The sequence below is a fragment of the Vitis riparia genome, chromosome 18 (assembly GCF_004353265.1).
Source record: "Vitis riparia cultivar Riparia Gloire de Montpellier isolate 1030 chromosome 18, EGFV_Vit.rip_1.0, whole genome shotgun sequence".
NCBI classification, from domain to species: Eukaryota; Viridiplantae; Streptophyta; class Magnoliopsida; order Vitales; family Vitaceae; genus Vitis; species Vitis riparia.
Genome location: NC_048448.1, coordinates 22729926 through 22751732, shown reverse-complemented (window position 1 = coordinate 22751732; position 21807 = coordinate 22729926). Strand labels below are relative to the sequence as shown.

At 34.3% G+C, this 21807-nt stretch overlaps 3 protein-coding genes across 4 annotated transcripts; all 3 read left to right on the top strand.

Annotated features, from left to right (window-relative positions):
- Positions 1-1488: 1488 nt before the first annotated feature.
- Positions 1489-5385, top strand: LOC117906942 (laccase-21-like). 2 transcript variants are annotated; one of them, XM_034820234.1, is made up of 7 exons: positions 1489-1730; positions 1876-2027; positions 2166-2413; positions 3064-3189; positions 3318-3909; positions 4317-4669; positions 4780-5385. In XM_034820234.1, the coding sequence occupies exons 1-7, from the start codon at positions 1611-1613 to the stop codon at positions 4980-4982; spliced, it is 1794 nt and encodes a 597-aa protein (XP_034676125.1). In that variant the 5' UTR covers positions 1489-1610; the 3' UTR covers positions 4983-5385. The 2 variants fall into 2 exon arrangements, with proteins under 2 accessions (XP_034676125.1, XP_034676124.1); XM_034820233.1 differs by having other exon boundaries at positions 1490-1730; positions 3064-3195.
- Positions 5386-9244: 3859 nt separating this feature from the next.
- On the top strand, positions 9245-12309 carry LOC117906945 (putative laccase-9). Its single transcript, XM_034820236.1, has 7 exons — positions 9245-9408; positions 9532-9683; positions 9756-10003; positions 10265-10396; positions 10607-11195; positions 11561-11913; positions 11991-12309. The coding sequence occupies exons 1-7, from the start codon at positions 9307-9309 to the stop codon at positions 12191-12193; spliced, it is 1779 nt and encodes a 592-aa protein (XP_034676127.1). The 5' UTR covers positions 9245-9306; the 3' UTR covers positions 12194-12309.
- Positions 12310-16262: 3953 nt separating this feature from the next.
- LOC117905553 (laccase-21-like) lies at positions 16263-20489 on the top strand. The gene is made up of 4 exons (XM_034818450.1): positions 16263-16326; positions 16531-17122; positions 19856-20208; positions 20287-20489. Exons 1-4 carry the CDS (start codon positions 16263-16265, stop codon positions 20487-20489), a joined length of 1212 nt encoding a protein of 403 aa, XP_034674341.1.
- The last annotated feature ends 1318 nt before the right edge of the window (positions 20490-21807 follow it).

Below are 21807 nucleotides of genomic sequence, written 5' to 3'. Positions count from 1 at the left end.
ATATTTTCATCTTTGAATAAAATACACATGCCTAAAGTTTCTAGATTTAAACCTATGACTTAGAGTATAGAAGGGATAGCCTATGTCACTCCACCACATATGCTTTGTTCATGAACGTAACATTTTATACTTATTCATTATCTTTTATATATTACATATTATAAATTAATTAAAATAAAATTATTTTAATGGAATTAATTTTACTTATCTTTTTATGCATGCAATTTATATAATAATTAAATACAAAATAAATAAATTTATAAATAATTTATCAATATTTTTAAATAAAAAAATGCTTATATATCATCATTTTTTAATATATTTTAATATATGCAAACTAAATACATTATCATCTTAGTTTTTATGTATTATTAAATTTTTTATCAGTATTTTTAAATAAAAAAAATACTTATATATCATCATCTGTTTTTATATATTTTAATATTTACAAACTAAATACTTTATTATCTTGGCTTATATATATATATATATATATATATATATATATATATATATATAAATTAATTAATTTATTTTAAAAACTTCAATATATTTATTATTATTTTTATATCATTTTTAGATTTTTTTAATATTTAATTTTTTTTTATCAATTTTTGTATTGTTAAAAATTTTGTCGATATTTCCCGATATATCCTGATATATTTATAAAATCTAACTATTGATATATTCGTGAAAATTGATATGAGTTCCTTGGTACTTTTATCTCAAAAGTGAATCCAAGATAAAAAGGCTTCTTTTGAACACCAAAATTTCAAAAAAGTATTATGAAATAGAAATTAACACCAATGTTTTAGTTTTAAATATAAAAAATCCAAATAATTGAAATTTTGTTAAAAAAATCATGAAAAGTTGTTTATTTATTTATTTTTATGTTTTGTTGTGTAATCATGAATATGCTTATGCTTTTATTTCCAAAAAATAAGAACAAAATTAAACTCCCCAACATGATCTATGTTTATTGAAATTTAAAATTAAATTTAACAAGAAGTTTTTGAGGTGACACCCAACCGATGTGGACCAAAGAGAATGAAGAAACAAAAATGGAAGGAGGAAGAAGGGCGGCCGAACTTGGAAGAATGTAGGGTCGCGGTACCCATGCACAAGTGGAACACTGCATTGACTCCTTTCCAGAGAAAAATAAAATAACTAACTATTAATCCGGGAAGTACCCAACTTTTGAGAAAGATGGTGCATCTCTCTCTCTCTCTATATATATATATATTCGAGGTGGGCTGTGGTCGTAGCCCTCCAACTAACTTTAAAACAACAAGAAGTCAGCCCAGCGCAACCGGAGTCCAACTGACCACGCCCAGGAACAAGGCTCTCTCTCTCTCTCTCTCCCTCTCTCTCTCTCTCTCTCTCTCTCTCTCTCTCTCTCTCTCTCTCTATATATATATATATATATATTCGAGGTGGGCTGTGGCCGTAGCCCTCCAACTAACTTTAAAACAACAAGCAGTCAGCCCAGCGCAACCGGAGTCCAACTGACCACGCCCAGGAACAAGAAAGTATCAATTTTTTATTATAAAGACCGAGTACAATTAAAATCAATACGAGACAAAGAGTTTTTTATTCGAATTTAGAGGAGGATGAAGAGCGAAGAAATGTTGGGGTCGAAGAGTTTTTTCTTAGAAGCGATAGTGCTTGCGCTTTTGAGTAGAATGCTTGTTTTCATGGTGGAAGGGGACACCCATTACTATGATTTTGTTGTAAGTTCTACTGTAACATTTCCTTGCAGTAACCCTATTACACCTGCAGAATACAAGGCTAGATTTCTTTATTTATTTGATTTTTTTAGAACTCCTGTTTTTGTTTGATAGATTTTTTTTTTCCCCTTTTTTTGTTGTCTTGCAGTTGAAAGAGACCAATTTCACAAGGTTGTGCAGCACGAAGAGCATGATGACTGTAAATGACAGCTTCCCAGGGCCCGTGATTCGAATTCATAGAGGCGACACAGTGTATGTCAATATTCACAATGAAGACAATTTTGGTGTCACCATTCATTGGTAAGGAACTAAGGATGATTCTCTTTTTTGTCATACACTACGGGCAGAAAACTAGCATTTTCACGTCCAGTTTAAAGATGAAGAAACCTATTAATGGTTTCTTGATGCTGAAAATCCAAACTAATATTGTTTGTATAGGCATGGAGTGAAGCAAACAAGGAATTCATGGTCAGATGGCCCAGATCACATAACTCAATGCAAGATTGAGCCGGGAACAAACTTCACATACGAGGTGATATTTGGTAATGATCAGGAAGGAACCCTTTGGTGGCATGCCCACAGCGACTGGACACGGGCCAGTGTTCATGGTGCCATTGTTGTTTTGCCAGCTGAAGGAACCACCTATCCATATCCCGAGCCTGATGGTGAAGAACTCATCATACTCGGTAAGCAAATATTTCTAGTAAAAGTTACAGATATGCTGTAATAACTCGTTTCCAATGGAATAAATATTGTCCGCTCTTAGTTGAAAAGACCCTTACGACTAAAAGATGCTTCTACGATATAAAAAGAAGCACATACATACATAGCTCTAGAATTTTTATTTATTTATTTATTTTTATGTGATGTTGGATATCACAATTATTCATTTGTATAACGTTCTTGTTGTGTCCAATGGGATTGTGGAATCAACAAATAGACACTCTTTATAAGGACAAACAAACTCTCACACTAGGGTTAGGATTGAGTTTGATTCCATTTGGAACGACCTTCTTTTAACTATGTAAATATTATTTACTTTATGCTTAAAGCGAAAATGTAGGGTTATTGGTGATTTTTCGTATCGGATATGGGAGAAAGTTTTTTAATGTTGTATAAATATGAACTCTTCTTAACTAAGCAAACATATTTTACAAACTACGAAAGCTCCTCAACCCAAAGCGGACAATATCTAAATAGAAATCATATGGTTTTATTATGATGTAGCTAAGAAGGATCCATAGGATGGGTACATAAGGGAGATCGGCATGCTCACATATGAATAGCTGGTACTGTATAAGTTGGATCTTACTATAGCTGTTTTGTTGTATTGCAGGATCTTGGTATGTGGGAGACTTGAATGAGATGCTTGAGGAGGACCTCTCCATTCCTAATATAACTACACCCGAATCCGATGCTTACACCATCAATGGTCAACTAGGAGATCTTGTCGCATGCTCCGGTAGTGGTATGTAAACATATACCTAGCAAGAAGAATTCCTATATGTGAACAATAACATTCTTGTACACGTAGAACAGAAATTAGTAAACCACAAAATGTCTGATATTACTGTAATTCATGTGTTGCAGAAACAATACACCGTTGGTCAGTGGACTATGGCGAGACCTATCTTCTTCGCATAGTCAATGCAGCTGTTAATTCAGAGCTCTTCTTTGCCATATCTCAGCATAACCTTACTATTGTTGGCACAGATGGAACCTACACTAAACCAACAGTCACTAGTTATATCATGATAGACCCAGGACAAACAATCGATGCTTTGGTCACAGCGAACCAGAGTCCAAGTCAGTATTACATGGCTGCCAGACAATTTGTTTCCTTTGACCCGACTGTCACCGACTTCGATAATATGACGGCAACTGCAATTCTTCAGTATAGGGGGAACTATACTCCCCCAGATATACCTTCTTTTCCAACCACCCTTCCCTCTTTCCATGACTTGGACTCTGCATTGAGATTTCTTCCCCTGTTGAGGAGCTTAGCAAGCCCAGAGCACCCAGTAAATGTGCCAATCGACATAACTACCAGGATGTACATAACAACAGAAATGAATGTAGTTAATTTTACATTTGAAGGGTCAGAGATCAGCCATATATCTGCGAGCTTGAACAACATAAGTTTTATGGACCCGAGTTCTGATATTCTGCTTGCCTATTACAGGTATTCCTTTGTTCATTCCTTTTCATTATCTTTGTTTTGTTTTCATTTCGTTGGTTCTACATGGCCTGACCAGAAGAAACAGGTGGCTAGCTTTGAAATTGGAATATTATTGAAAGTTTAAAACTTCCCAATTTTAGGAGGGAAAATTTCTTAATATAAAGGGGTAATTGGTTTAGAGTGAAGATTTTAAGATTTTAAAGCCAAGTCAATGGTTGGCTTTTAATGTTTTCAACCATTGAGGGCTTAATGGGTTTCACCATTCTGGGATGATGGGGAAAATAGCCATTGCCCATGGTTCTTACAGAAAGTGAGACTTCCTTTTCTTTTATATAATTTATTTTGCTTACAAGAAATTTATTTTGCTCTGTATAAATGCTTGCTGACTAGCGCTAAAAAACTTATTTCAGGCATATTAAGGGGGTTTACACAACAGATTTTCCAGACTACCCACCTTCTTCCTATAACTTCACTGGGGATGATTGGCCTTCTTCTATAACAAAACCAGCAACAAAAGTGAAGGTGTTGAATTATAATGAATCGGTGGAGATTATATTCCAGGGGACTAACATGCTAGATGAAGCTGAAGATCATCCATTGCATCTTCATGGATATACCTTTTATGTGGTAGGAATGGGTCGTGGAAATTTCAACAACGAGACTGATCCGAAATGGTACAACTTGGTTGATCCACCTGAACGTAATACCATTGTAGTTCCAAAGAATGGATGGGTGGCCCTCAGATTTAGAGCAAATAATCCCGGTATGTTCTTAAGAGATCATTTTCAAATTTTGCAAAAATGTTCTTTTTATTTTGGATAGCCAGTTTTAACATACCAACAATTCTCAGATTCTTTTGGTTGTTCTTTACAGGTGTATGGCTATGGCATTGTCATTTTGATAAGCATTTCACATGGGGCATGGCTACTGTTTTCATAGTGAAGAATGGCAAAACCCCAGAAACCAGTCTCCTGCCACCCCCTGCTTACATGCCTCCATGTACAGTTCCATCCCCTATTAGGCTTGAAGATTTTGAGGAGTCTATTGAAATAATTAATACAAGCCCTGTTATCTAATTGGGTATTTTTATTTCCAAAACAAACCCTAGTCTGGTCAAGTTGGGCAATATATTGACTAGTTCAGCCATCAGGTTAATTAGTTTGGCCACTCTTAATATAAACTAATATTGAAGTGTTGCCTGACCTTTCATAAGATCTACTGTCATATGTTTCAAGAGGACTTATCTCCATGGGACTCTTAGAGAGGATGAAGATTGGGAGTGGGGAATTATGTTATTCTTTTACATTATATTAAATGTAATAATATTAGTTCCCTTCCTTAGGATTAAATGTCTTCTTGAGAAGAATGTCTTTTCTTGTAATATATACTATATATGTTGGGGAAGAAAAGTAATCTTTGGACAATTCTGATACAGAAATATATCCAAGTAAAAAAGATTTCCCTCTTTGTGCAATCAAATAGGCATGCAAATCTAGAATATCAAGTGAATAAAATGGGCAATATAAAATAACACAATCCCCGACCATCAAGACACACATATTTATGTGAAAAATTGTAAAATGTGAAAGGAAAAACCACCAATTTATTCGGATCTTCATTAATAAAAGTTGATGAGGTACAATGAGTTCTTATTTAGTAATAAAAACTAGAGACTATCAATCATCAACAATTCACCCAAAGTTGGATTTCAACAAATATCATCAAACTCAAAGGTTTGAGTCTCACCCAAATATAAACAATAAAAGAGAGGAAAAAATATTCCAAACTCTTAGAAACATAGTTTAGATTGCCTCCAACAACCTACTAAAATTTCATGAAGAACATAGTAAGATTTTGTTGGAAACACCAAGATCATATGGTGCATGCTTTGTAGATCCTAGTGCCATTAGATCTAAATACAACTAAAATAATTAAAATTAGATCTAAGTGCTTAGAAAACAATACATGCGATCTAGATGTTCATAAATCGATTTCAATCGATGAAGATGACAAGGGGGATCTCAAAACCTAGCATTTTCCACCCGATCACTCTTTTTTTGATCCATGACACTTATATAGAGTGACTACACACCTTGAAAGGAGAGAAAGAGGAGGAGGCTAGGTATTTGGAAGATTAATGGTCTAAAAAGTTAAGAGTCTAAACCTAAAACATAGAGTTTATATAGACTCTCCCGTAGGCTTAAGTGACTTTGAGCCAACTTAAGCTTGGGTCACTTAATCTAACCCACTAGGTCACTTTGCTATAGATTCCATCTCAAAGTGTTGATGAAAATCCAACCCTTGCCATAAGATTTTTAGGGTATTGTGGTAGGTTGTTGTAGTGAGATCTTTCTACTTCATGTTGTGAATCATAAATCCTAGTAGTGTTTCCTTTCTTTGAATAAGTTTATAGGATGGCATCCCCAAACTTCTTTGGTTGAGGAGAGGTATAAGAATGGTTTTCCAATTTTTAGTAACATAGAATTCAACAACCATGACATAACAAGGTTGATACCACTACCCTCTTAGATTATAGACACCAACTCATGAGAAGTCTGCATGCAATGAATAGTAAGACACAAACTTAAATTTTGTTTCGTTGTAATTTCATAGGATAATGAAGTGCAATTGGCTCTTTTTAGTGGAATGTCAAATGAACTTCAAAATTAGATTTTGAGGGAGCTAATATTTTCCTATGCATCCTAATGGTCCCCACTTGAGCTCTTATTTCATGGTGACACACTTCAAGGCTATTTTAGGTTTAATTCATAAGTGCATAAAAGGTGTTTTGATAAAAACATAAAGTTGCATTAGATCTTATGAATTGATTTTATGGAATCGACTAATTAATTAATTAGATTACGTTAGGGCTAATTAATTAATTAGGACCTAAGTGAGTTAGATTAGGTGACCTAAGCCCAATTTGGGCTCAAGTTACTAAAGCTCACATGAAAGCATATATAAACATCCTTAAGAGTTAGAGCTTTAAAGTTTTTTTTGCTCATATTTTTTAGATTCTAAAGAAAGGAACCTTAGTCACCCTCTTAGAGAGAGAGAAGTCCACCCTCTCTCATGCCATGACCATGAAAGAAGAGATCGGGTGAAAGAGCACTAGGTAGATTAGTTCTACAATGACTACAACATTATTCAACATCTTCATCAGGTGGATTTTGATTTAGTAATATCCAAATTACAGGTATGAGTATTATATCTCTAGATCTATGATTAATAATGATTTTTATTATCATTTTATTCTACTACGATAGATTTAGAGAAACCTAAGAATAGTTGCATGCACTCTAAGAGATATTGGGTCAGGGAATGGAGTAATTTGGAGTTCCTAGCATAATGATGCAGGAAAAGTGGAAAACATCCTTATATATTGATAAATTAGCATAATGTACGAAAATGAGGAAAATCATATCCATTTCATTTAATTATGAATAGTTGCCTCAACACTAACTAGTAAGCTAGATCCATATCCCTAATGTGGATGGGCTAAGCCCCCAAAGGAAACACCTCTAGAGGTAATCCAACCTTTGTGATTGAAGATCTCATGAAGAAGGTTTAATGGGTAGAAACAATCCTTATTGCATGCATGACTCCTAAATAGCACTACTTTTAAGGAGAAAGTTCTTTCCCCGTTCCTATGTTGATAATGCTACCAATGTGGTGTTAGGAAGTGTATTTCTTGAATGAGCTCGAGATAGGATGTCATGAGGTGCAGGTCACATATACCCTTAGAGGAGTCACCTAAATAAGAGTTGTCATGAGCGACTATGGGAATAGGTTTGTTTTGTAGCAACTCTCATTAGAATCAAGATACAAGTACATTATCATTAATTGCATTAACCCACTTAAAACCAAGTCAGCTTGTATTAGTACTATGTGTATGACATGTTAAAGTTTGACTTTAAGGCCTAGTTCAAGACATAGTTCACTATGGATCCTCAAATAGAAACTGTCGACACTAAGTATAGGTTCAAGTCCATAAGACACCTATACTTACTCATGATATAAAGTTACCATTTTTATCTTCTTTTCCAATTTAATATTTAGTCATTTAGTTTATTGCTGGTTAAAAAAGTTTTAAACTTTGTAGGAGGTGGTTGGAAATTTGATATTTAAAAAAAAAAGTTAAAAAACTTCCATTATTATAAAAATAAAAAAAAGTATTATCTATATATATATATAATTGATAAACTTTAAATATTCTTGCGTTAGCATTTATGGGTCTTGGTAGAATTATTGGTTATGCAATTATGGGTATCTGACATCCCCATATCTGCATGTCTATAATATAACAAAATCTTACTGACCTTTTGAAGTGACCTCAAGAATTTTGCCAACTTCACTCAAAGTTGGATTTTTTTATTCTCTTCTTTTGTTGGGTATTAAGATATGGACAATTCAACAGTTGTCACCAACACTTGGACAGGTGATTAGGACACTGTGTCTAACGTGCTTCTCTAAAAAAATGTCAGCGTTTCTTGTTTCCTTTTAATTTATTTATTGTAATATTAATTTATTATTTCATTAACGTGTTTAAATTTCTGAGCTTCTCTAAAATAAATTAATTTATTAATTTATTATTTCAAAAAATATTATAAATAATTTTTCAATATTATAATTAAAAGTTTTCAGATTTTTAAAGTGTTTTTATAAATTTTGTTAAACATTTCATTTTTATTTAAAAAAAAAATTGTTTTTTTTTAAGATTAAAAACACTCCTTAATTTATTTTCGATTATTTTATTTGTTTCTACTCGGAAAGAAATTGGGTTGCTTGCCATTCAACAAAGTGGACCTAGCAAAATTGGGTGAGACGCGCATTGAAAAGTAGCTGGATTAGATTGGCTCTTTCTGATTTCACTAGCCAGATGCGGTATAAAAAATTATGCAATTTTAATAAAAATTATAAAATAAGAAATTAACATCAATACCTCATTTAATAAGTATCAGAATAGTATATAAATCATCACAAATTTATTGACAAATCACAAGAAAAAAAGAAAAATAAAGTCTTTTTTATACTATTATTAACATTTTTTTTATTTTTAAAAATAAAAATAAATGCTAATTATACCCCTTTCTCATTCAATCCAAGTCTCATCATGGAAGGAAAATCTCTGGAAAGCAATTCGATTGCCTGCCAGTCAACAAATTGAAAATTTGTTGAGACACTCATTGAAAAGTAGCTGGATTTGATTAGCTCTTTCTGATTTGACTAACCGGATGTCTTATAGCTAGAAACAGTAAGTCTGCGCGGCCCCCATACCATGTCCATGACCCACTAGTACGATCAGTACTTATAAATACTATGTTTAGCTTCAGAGGGAAAACAAGCTCAGAAGTAATAGGATCAAGAAGGAAAGAGTTTTATGTTTGGATTTAACGGAAGATGAAGAAGATGAGGTTTTTATTAGAGGTGCTAGTACCTGCGCTTTTGACTGGAATGTTAGCTTCCATGGCTGAAGGGCGCACCCATTACTATGATTTTGTTGTGAGTACTATTTTAGCACCTTCTTCAGTTAACCCACGTACCCATGCATGCAGAATATAAGGTTCCTTTATTTTTTTTTTTTATATATTTTTTAATTTATTGGGTGTTTTGGTGTTTTGCAAGCTGAAAGAGACAAATTTCACGAAGCTGTGCAAGACAAAGAGCATGATGACTGTAAATGATAGCTTTCCAGGGCCGGTGATTCGTATTCACAGAGGCGACCTGGTGTATATCAACGTTCACAATCAAGACGATTTTGGTCTCACTATCCATTGGTACGGATCGATACTTCTCCTTCTTATACACTCTGTGAGTGGAAGATTAATTATGAGAATGTTGTGATGCAGGCATGGAGTGAAGCAAACAAGGAATCCATGGTCAGATGGTCCAGACCACATAACTCAGTGCAAGATTCAGCCAGGAACAAACTTCACATACAAGGTGATATTTGGTGAAGATCAGGAAGGAACTCTTTGGTGGCATGCCCATAGTGACTGGACAAGGGCCAGTGTTCATGGTGCCATTGTTATCTTGCCAACTGAAGGAACCACCTACCCATTTCCCAAGCCTGATGGTGAACAACTCCTGGTATTAGGTACATATAGTCAAACTTCCATATATAAATATTTGATAAATTACTTATCACGTTTCAATAATAAAATATCGTTTACAGGGTCTGTTTCCCCATATAAAATTTTGAAATATACTTATAGAAATATATTAACCAATGAAGTTGCTAAATCCTACTCGGATGTGATTGAAATCAACACCAAAATGAAACACTAGGAAAAGATATTAAAACAAGTTGAAAAACAAACTAAGGGTTTATTGCATTTTATTTTTATTGTACTTGCAGGATCTTGGTTTTCAGGAGACTTGAACAAGGAATATGAGGAGTTCTTTTCAAATCAAACTTTTGAATCACTACTGGATGATAATGCTTTCACCATCAACGGCGAACCAGGAGATCTTGTCCCATGCGGTGGTGGTATGTATACATATATGCACCCAGCCAAAGGCTAGAGGCCAGAGGAAATACTAAATCATATATTTAGAGTTTGTTTGGTTGTGATTTTAGCAGCCAACTTTTTAAATGTTAGAAAATTCTTATTAAAAAAGGTTATTTTCCTAGAATCACTACCAAAAAACTCTTAATTATGACTTACAGAGATAACCATAATTCATGTGTTGCATGCAGAGACAACACACCGTTTCCTGGTGGACTATGGCGGGACCTATCTTCTTCGCATAGTGAATGCAGTGGTTAATGTAGAACTCTTCTTTGCCATATCTGAGCATAACCTCACTATCGTTGGCACGGACGGAACCTACACTAAGCCAAAAGTGACCAGTTATATCATGATAGCCCCAGGCCAAACTATGGATGTTTTGATCACAACAAACCAGAGTTTAAGTCATTACTACATGGGTGCAAGACGATTCACAACCTTTACCGCCAATGCTACCTTCAATAATATGACGGCTACCGCTATTCTTCAGTATAGAGGGGACTATAATCCCCCAGACGAACCTTCCTTTCCCACTAACCTTCCCTTGTTCCATGACTGGGAGTCTGGATTGGGCTTTCTTCCCCTCTTGAGGAGCTTAGCAACCCCAGAGCACCCAGTCAATGTCCCACTCAATATAACTACCAGGATGTTCATTACAGCTTCCATAAATTTGGTTAATTATACACTTGAGGGGACAGAGGTCAGCCATCTTGGTGCCAGCTTGAACAACATCACTTTTATGGACCCAACTTCAAGTATTCTGCTTGCCTATTACAGGTACTGGTATCCCTTTGTTTATTATATATTTTCTCTATCTTTATTTTGTTTCTTTGATTCTTTTCTCTACAAACTAATTAATCATGTTGTGTTTGAATACTAGAGTTGAGTGATCCTTTCTTAAATATTGGGCCCCCCACAATGAATGACTTCTAGTGTGCCCCAAAAAGCAGCTTGTAGGCGTGCCCCAAAGTTTCTCCCTTCATGACATAAAATATCCATCAACATATTCCCAACACATTTTCTTATTCAACAAGGACATCGATGTCTACAAGGAAACATCAAGCCAAAAAAATCTTCTTCACAATAGTCTGATATTAGTATATGCATGCTTGGAAAATGACATTATGAAAACTTTATTGCAGGCACACCAGCGGGGTTTACACTACAGATTTTCCAGACTACCCACCTTCTTACTATAACTTCACTGGGGATATTCATGTTCATCCATTGTCTGTAGTGGCAACAAAAGTGAAGGTGTTCAATTATAATGAATCAGTGGAGATAGTATTCCAGGGGACTAACCTGCAAGGCCAAGCCTCAGATCATCCAATGCATTTGCATGGATACACCTTTTATGTGGTTGGGATGGGTACTGGAGTTTTCAACAATGAGACTGATCCAAAATCGTACAATTTGGTCGATCCATCTGAACGTAACACCATTACAGTTCCAAAGAATGGATGGGTTGCCCTCAGATTTTTAGCAAATAATCCTGGTACGTATGTTTCTTAAGAGATCACTTTCAGGGTTGCAGAAATCTTTTTGTTTACCATTCTCAGTTTTTCTTTACAGGTGTATGGCTATGGCATTGTCATATTGATAGACATCTCACATGGGGAATGGACACTACTTTCATAGTGAAGAATGGTGAAACCCCGGACACCAGTATCCTGCCACCCCCTGCTTACATGCCTTCTTGTGCAGCTCAATCCCCTATTAGGATTGAAGATTTCCGGGATTCAGTTGAGCTAGTTGATAAGATAAATGTTAACTGATTTGGTATTTTACTTCAAATCTAAAGGGTTTGTAATTTCCTGAGAGTAGTCTTTCTGAAATAACAACTTTTCTGTACTGTGATCTCTTAAAATGGAAAAGTTTATGCTTGAGTATACATCCCATAGGGTGGTCATAATTTTTTTTAATCAAATAATTGGTCATCCACATTAACTACCTTGATTAGAGATCATAATATATACTTCAATATTTACAATCTTTCACAAATGTATACCTTGCCAACTTCAATATTGTATTTAGTATTAGTAATCCTAATTAATTTCCTATGTTAATATTATTATCACTAATATTATTTTCAACTTCCTAAACAGTAATTTAAATTAATGAATTTCTAGATTTTTATAAAACTCATATTCCTACCAAATTATATCGTAATAATTTATTTCTCTTTTAGCTTAATTAAACTAGATTCCTCAAAAATATTTTATTCATATTATACCCTTTTTTATCACGTTTTTCCTTATCGAGAATAGTTCATATTATTCTTTTTTATTTACGGTCCAAAATAAAAATACCTTAAAAATAAATTATTATTTTAATTTTTATTCACTATATGCGTTACCATGGGAATTGGCATCTCTACTCCATAACCCTTCTTTAGTTTTCTTTATTATTATCTTATTCTCCTTTTTCTTTTCAACAACTTCACATCAACTCCACCCATTATTATTAATTATTATTATTATTATTTTCAATGCACTACAATACCTTAACCAATTTCTCCACGAAGCCATTGTTATAAAAATGGAATAAAAGTATATATATATATATATATATTAATTAGTTTGATAAGTCATTATCAATTATAATGTAATTGATAATCTTTTAAATATTTTTACGTTAGCATTTATGGGCCTTCATAGAATTATGAGTGCATAACATTTCCATATCTGTCTATGATAACAAAATCTTTTACTTATGTTTTGAAGTGACCTCAAGAATTTTGCCAACTTCACTCAAAGTTAAAATATATTTTATTTTCTTCTTTTGTTGGGTATTAAGATATGGCCAATTCAACTGTTGCCACCTATACTTAGAAAGGTGATTAGGATAACATGTCTACATGTGCCTTTCTAGAAAAACATTAGTTAATTTATTTATTGCAATATTGATTTATTATTTCATTAATGTGTTTAAATTTGGGAGTTTTAGGTCATTATATAGAGGACTTGTTTAGGAATTATTTTTTAGAATAGTTTTTTATTCTTCAAAATAAAAAACATGTTTGATAATTAAAAATTGTTTTTTGTTTTTCGATCTTATAAACTAAAAACACGGTGTTTTTAAGATAACATCTATTAATTATTTTCTATTGTTTTCACTTATTTTATTAAGATTGTTTTAAAAAATAATTATAAAAACATGTAAAATAATTAAAAATAGAATATTAGATATAATTTTTTTTAAATATATTTAAAAAAATTAAAAACAGGTAAAAAATATCTTAAGTTCAATTTTTTTTTTTATTTTAGAAAAAATTAGAGAATAATTTTGAAAAATGATTTTAAACGAGTTAGCGTTTTAATTATTTTTTGGATTATTTTATTTGTTTCTACTCGGAAATTTCGGTTGCTTGCCATTCAAAAATGTGGACCTCGCAAAATTTGCTGAGACGCCCATTGAAAGGTAGCTAGATTTGATTAGCTCCTTTTTTTTTTTTTTTTTTTCCCCTTTTTGGACTAACCAGCTGTCGTATAGCTAGAAAATTATGAAATTTTAATAAAATATTATAAAATGAAAAATCACAAAGAGAGAGGAACACCGACAACTTCCAATTGTGTAGGGGACCCGCTTGATTGTAGATCTGGTTGGGGTCTTGCATGCTTGGGTTGATGGAGTAAGCACAAAAGATTAATGGATATAATCTTTGGAAAATATAAATAAATAATTATAATTGATTGATGAAACTTTCCCATACCAGGGTTAGTTTGGGAACTTCAAATAATTCACTTTAAAACAGTAAGTCAGCGCGGCCCCCATACCATGTCCACGACCCACTGGTAGGATCACTACGTTTCATTATGAATAGTTAAATATCATGTTCAGCTTCAGAGAGAAAACAAGCTCAGAAATAAAAGGATCAAGAAGCAACTTATTTTTAAGCTTATTTTTTAGGGCCATTGAACTTGTTTTCTTAAGCTTATTTTTAAAATTATTTTTCATTCATTAACTTTAACAGTTTTTAAAAACAAGTTTTAGAAAACATAACTAAATAAGTCCATATTTTTTTTTAAACGGCTGAAAACAACTTAGATTTATTTTTGTTATAAATTGTTCTTTATTTCATTTTGGTTTTATAAATTATTTTCAGAGAACAAAAGTCAAATATTGTTAGAAATTTTTAAAAATAGTTTTTTATTTTTAAAAATAAAAAACTGTTTTTAAATCACATGGGTAAACAGACTCCTAATTTGAAAAAAATATCGACTTGGATGTGTGGCAATTATATTTTAAAGTTTTGATTAAAATTTTAGTGGAATCCATGATAGCTAGTTTATTTAATTAGTTTTATTCTATTATAACTGGTTTGAATTTTTAAAAATTATAATGAATCATTTCTAGTAAAAAATTTATGATTTCAGGGTTGATATTTTCATTTTTACATAGATTTATGAAATTTAATTTTAATGAATGTTAAATAATTTATGAGACAAAAATGGTAACCGCATATAGTTGAATTTTGATTTTGAAACTTTGTGAATTTATTTTAAGTTCATCTCTAGTTAAAATTAAGTGATTTTTATGTTGTTAATTTCATTTTTAAGTAAAAATTCATGAAAAAGAATTTAGATCTAGTTTCTCTTGAAAATGAGAGAAAATTGATGAAAATAGAACTTATCTCAATTATATTCCTTTTTTTTTTTTTTTTTTTTTTTGTTAATGATCACTTTGTTAATTTATGATAAATTTCTTTCTCATCCAAATTACACAAAATTGGGATAGTTTGACCTAAAACTTTCAAAAGTGAATTTGATTTTATTTTATATGAAAATCAGGTTTAAGAATTCTAAAAATGGATTAAAATTAAAAAAAAATGTTTTTTTTTTTAAGATAAAGGTAAAACGTTTTAAAATCTTTATTAATAAACTAAAAGGGTTAATTTTACTCACATGCCCTCCCCTCTGGACTTGGAGTAAATACTCTAAACCATTTTTAGTTTCAAACTTCGCACATCTGAGTTTCAAATTTTATAAATCTATGAAATTTGAAATAAACAATGATGCAATGAATTTACGCTAAACCCTACTTGGACATTAATGAAATCAACACCAAAATGAAACACAAGGAAATATATTATTAAGGGAAAAGTGAGTTTGGACTCACTAATATGAAAAATATTGAAAAAAGAACCCAAAATTTTAAAATCAAAATTATCTTCATCTATTTAAAATACAAACATTTTTTTACGAATTATTTAATTATTCTCTAAAATGTCTATCTCATTTATCATGTTATTAATTAACATCAATTAACTAGATTATTCCACATAAATATTTTCATTCTTTTTTGATTTATTATTATTATTATTATTATTATTATTATTTGAGATTTCCGCACCCCCACCCCCACATAAACAAATACCTCTTAGGAAAAGTTGGATTTATTATTTTCTTCATGAGCCAACATTTTACAGCAAAAGTGAGGAGTTTGAAGAGTGTGAATATTAGAAGAAATGAAAAAAAAAATCCTAAATAATAAAATAATAATAATAATAATAATAAATCTAAAAGGTGAAAAAATATTTATATAAAAGAGTCTAATTATCAATTGATATTAATAACATGACAAGTAAAAGAGTATTTTAGAGAATAATTAAATAACTCGTTGCAAAATACATATATTTTAAATTATTTTTAAATAGATAAAAATATTACCGATTAAAAAAATTTGAGATTCATTTTCCCGAAACAAAACCCACTTTTCCTCGTTATTAAAACAAGTTGAAAAACACACTAAGGGTCGATTGTGTTTTATTTTTATTATGCATCTTGGTTTGCGGGAAACTTGAATGAGTTATATGAGGAGTTCCTGTCAAATCAAACTGTAACTATGCTCGATGATCTTGCTTTCACCATCAACGGCGAACTAGGAGATCTTGTCGCATGCGGTGGTGGTATGTTTTATATATGGTACCTAGCCATGTTTAGAGTTTGTTTGATGATAATTTGAGAAGAAGTTTATAAATTTCTTCTGTACTTAAAAGTTTTTATCAAAAGAATCGTTTTCAAGAGTGGAAAAAACTTGAAATATTTTTTAAAATTACTATCAAGATAATCATGTCTTATATATATTCCCATAATTCATGGGTTGCATGCAGAAACAACACACCGTTGGCTAGTGGACTATGGCAAGACATATCTTCTTCGCATAGTGAATGCAGTGGTTAATTTAGAACTCTTCTTTGCCATATCTGAGCATAACCTCACTATCGTTGGCATGGACGGAACCTACACTAAGCCAAGAGTGACCAGTTATATCATGATAGCCCCAAGCCAAACTATGGATGTTTTGATCACAACAAACCAGAGTTTAAGTCATTACTACATGGCTACAAGACAATTCGTGACCTTGGACTCCAGTATTGCCGAATTCAATAATATGACGGCTATTGCTATTCTTCAGTATAGGGGGAACTATCCTCCCCCAGATGTACCTTCCTTTCCTGCTAATCTTCCCTTGTTCCATGACTTGGACTCTGGATTAGGCTTTCTTCCCCTCTTGAGGAGCTTAGCAACCCCAGAGCACCTAGTCAGTGTCCCACTCAATATAACTACCAGGATGCTCGTTACAGCTTCCATAAATAAGGTTAATTATACATTTGAGGGGACGGAGGTTAGCCATCTTGATGCCAGCTTGAACAACATCACTTTTATGGACCCAACTTCTAGTATTCTGCTTGCCTATTACAGGTACTGGTATCATTTTGTTTATTCTTTAATTTTCTCTATCTTTATTTTGTTTTTTTTATTATTTTAAAATAATTAATCTTGTTGTGTTTGAATACTAGAGTTGAGTGATCCTTCCCTTAAATATTGCGGCCCCCATGATTAATGACTTCTAGTGTGCCCCAAAAAGCAGCTTGTAGGCGTGTTCCCAAATTTTCTTATTTAATAAGGAAATCGATGTCTACAAGGAAATATCAAGCTAAAAGAATCTCCATCACAATCATCTCTGATATTAGCATATTGTCAAGGACTTAGAGACTTTTCCTAAGCTCGTGCGGCACTTAGACAAGTCAAGACCCTTGATTTTGCTAAGTTAGCCTTACTCCCGATGCTTAGCTTGCTAGGCTAAGATACTCACGACTTGGAAGTTTTAGAAGGCATAGTAGGCAACTCTTAAAGAATGAAAGCTTTTATTGCTCAAATAAAACTTTACAAGTACTTTGGGAACTCACTTGCTTGGTTAGAAAGTGATTTGGGTTGTTTTTGGGTGGTGCCTTGGCCAAATGAGGCCTTAACCTATTTATAGGCACCTTAGGAAGTTTCTGGAACCTTGGAGGGCTCCTTACAACTCAAGAATAATCTAGAACATCCTACACAATTCTATGTATAAGCCTAGGTACAATAATATACAAGAGATCCCTAGAATTCTCTAGAAAGTCTTAGACTCTTCTCATGCCTTCCACCATAGTGTAGAGATGTGTGGACATCTCTAGGCATCTCTAAAACCTTCCACACTCTTCCCACCGATGGCTTAGTGAAGATGGCTCCAAAAGCTTCCTACCCTTTATACAACCCCTATGGGGAGAGTTATTTGAAGCATCTTGTGACACTCTCCCCCACCTATGTTGTCAACATCCCCGTCGTTGCCTTTTCTTGAAACCTCTCGATGTGTTTCCAAAACCTTCTCAAGGAATCCACATGTTCCCAGTTTGCTTGCCTCTTAGGTAGTCCTTTCCATCAGATTAGATACTCTATCATAGGAAGGACCCCTTGTCTCTTGGTGACCCGTTTAGCAAGGATATTCTTCACCTCCTTCTCCCGTGAGGCCTCAGATGAATGCAAATACCTACACTTTCAATGCTTGGAGTGTTGCTTCCTCTTGCCCATTGAGTTCACCTTTCTCTTGGTGACCTTGTTCATGTGTGTGCGGGCTAACTCAACTCGCTCCCCTTTTACCTCTTTTACTTGCACCCTTGATAGTAAAGAGATCTTAGGCATACTAGGCTTTGGGTTGACTTGGAGGGCACCTAGCAGTTGCATTGAACCCATATGTGCTTGAGACGCCTCATGTTTTTCCTAGCTAGGTAAGCAACGTTCTTGGGGTAGAACTGCCTTTTGATCTCCCTTTTGAAGTCCTCCCACGTCTCTATAGTGCAAATGTCTTTCTCTATATCAGTGAACCTCTGACGCCACCATAGAGTAGCTGTGTCAGTAAGGTAGAGGGTTGCAGTCCTTACCTTAGCTGCCTCATCAGTTAGTGTGATAGCCTCGAAGTATCACTCCATATTCCATAAGAAGTTGTCCAACTCCTTGGCATCCTGCTTGCCACTAAACCCTTGTGGCTTCGGCACCTCCACCTTAGATGCCTCCTTGTGTGGTCATGACCCGTGCCGACACAACAACCTTGTAAATGGCCAACTCTTGCCTAACCTCCTGGTCTCGGGACTTCATTCGAGTGGCTAAGGCCTCCATCCTTGACTCCATGCTAGCAAGCATGCTCAAGATATTTTCTTGGAAGGACACAAACTCCTCGTGTGACACTGGCTGAACTTGTGAGCCTAGCACCCCCTCATGAAAGTCTTGGATCTCCTCCCTTAGATCCTTTAAACCCTTCTTCTTGCCTTACTCGATCAAGTCCACCCCTTCCCGGGTGTCTGTCATGGCTAGCTCCACCTTGGCTAGCCTTGCCTCCATGTTGGCTATGAAATCACGAGATTTATCATTCCTGCCTTTGCCCCATGCAGTAGGCTCGATCTTCTTCCCACGGGTTTGCTTACTAGTCATCTCCATATTGGAGTTCGACATGCTTCCTTTACTATATCCGCTTCGTAGCTGCGCTTTGATACCAACTGTCATGGACTTAGGCTTTTCCTAAGCTCGTGCAACACTTAAACAAGTCAAGACGCTTGATCTTACTAAGTCAGCCTTACTCTCGATACTTAGCTTGCTAGGCTATGATGCTCACGACTTGGAAGCTTTAGAAGGCGTAGTAGGCAACTCTTAATGAATGGAAGCTTTTATTGCTCAAAGGAAGCTTTACAAGTGATTTAGGAACTCATTTGCTTGGTTAGGAAGTGATTTGGGTGGTGCCTTGGCCAAATGAGGCCTTAAGCTATTTATAGGCACCTTAGGAAGTTTCTGGAACCTTGGAGGGTTCCGTACAACTCAAGAATAATCTAGAACATCCTACACAATTCTATGTACAAGTCTAGGTACAAGAATATACAAGAGATCCCTAGAATTCTCTAGAAAGCCTTGGACTCTTCTCATGCCTTCCACCATAGTGTAGAAATGTGTAGACATCCTTAGGCATCTCTAGAACCTTTCACACTCTTCCCACCAATGACGTAGTGTAGATGGTTCCAGGAGTCTCCAGAAGCTTCCCGCCCTCTATATAACCCCTATGGGAAAGGTTATTTAAAGCATCTTGTGACACTATGCATGCTTGGAAATGACATTATGAAAACTTTATTGCAGGCACACCAGCGGGGTTTACACTACAGATTTTCCAGACTACCCACCTTCTTACTATAACTTCACTGGGGATACTTACCCTCCTCCTATGTCCGTACTGGCAACAAAAGTAAAGGTGTTGAATTATAATGAATCAGTGGAGATAATAGTCCAGGGGACTAACCTGCAAGGCCAAGGTGAAGATCATCCATTGCATTTGCATGGATACACCTTTTATGTGGTTGGGATGGGTCGTGGAAATTTCAACAATGAGACTGATCCAAAATGGTACAATTTGGTTGATCCACCTGAATGTGACACCATTACAGTTCCAAAGAATGGATGGGTTGCCCTCAGATTTTTAGCAAATAATCCTGGTACGTATGTTTTCTTAAGAGATCACTTTTAGGGTTGCAGAAATCTTTTTGTTAACCATTCTCAGTTGTTCTTTATAGGTGTATGGCTATGGCATTGTCATTTTGATAGGCATCTCACATGGGAAATGGACACTGCTTTCATGGTGAAGAATGGTGAAACCCTAGAGACAAGTATCCTGCCATCCCCTACTTACATGCCTTCTTGTGCAGTTCAATCCCCTATCAGGCTTGAAGATTTCCAGGATTCGATTGAGCTAGTTAATAAGATAAATGTCAACTGATTTGATATTTTGCTTCAAATCTAAACTCTATCCTAATCTTGTGAAGGTTTGTAATTCCCTTAAGAGTAATGTCTTTCTGAAATAACAACTTTAATTTTCTGTACTGTGATCTCTTAAAGTGGAAAAGTTTATGTTTGTAGTATACATCCCATACGGTGGTCATATTTTTTTTAATCAAATAATCTGTCATCCACATTAACTACCTGGATTAGAGATCATAATATATACTTCAATAGTTACAATCTTTAACAAATGCAAAATCCTTGAGAACTTACAGATAACGCTACCTTGTATCCTTGTACATTCAAACTTTAGAGTTCAAATAATGATAGAAATAAATGGTACCTCTGCCAAATGTTTCAAAGACCTGGTTACGGTGCCTAAGGCTTTCATTTATAGGCTAAAAGAAAGAATATGCCATATGAAATGTTGGGCCAAAAGTTGGTGGAGTCATACCTAACTTCACAACAAACATGTTTTCAAATTTAAACAAAAGAGTAAGAATACCTCATCACCAACATTATTAACATTAAGAAAGAGCAAATAGTAGGATAAGTCACTAGTGTGGCAGCAATGAATAAGATGGCAACGGGGTGGGTTTGGGATGGGTCGTCCCCATTCCATTTATTTAAAATAATTCACATCTCTTTCCCATTTATTCAAAATAATTTTCATCCTCGTCTTATTTAAAAAATTAAATAGGATGGTGCAGGGCGGGTTAGGCATGTGAATTTCCCATACCAACTCTACCCCGCCCTGTTTATTTATTTATTTATGTTATCTTATATATATTTTTATTATTTTCAAAATTATCAGTTGCTTTATCAATATTAGATAAATCATAAATTTTAAATTTTTTTCACCATTGGTCTCTCTCCACTAAAGACCCATGTTCGATCCTCATTCCATATATTCCCTGTGTTTGCATATGGTTTCACCCTTTTAAAAAGGGTCCCTTTGATTTCGCTCACCCTCCATCTAACCACTCCACTAAACCCATTTCTCCATTTAAATCACTTTCTTTAAAACCCATTAACCCATTTCTTCCAGCCACCTTCCATTCGTCCCACCTGCTGTTTGCAGCTCACCATCAAGGAGCACTCGTCTGAAGTTGCCGTCCACGAGAGAATCCTTAAAAAGGCCCCTGTTTTCCTTTACCACTCTCAATCCTTGCGGACCCAAAGAAAGCTGGAGACTTGATGGATTTTGTGATGAAGTGGGACAGTGAAGAGATAGATGGGGAAGAGTACAGGAAAGAAGGTGATGAAAAATGAGGATGGAGGTGATTGTGTTGTTTGGCGGTGGTTGGTTCACAAGA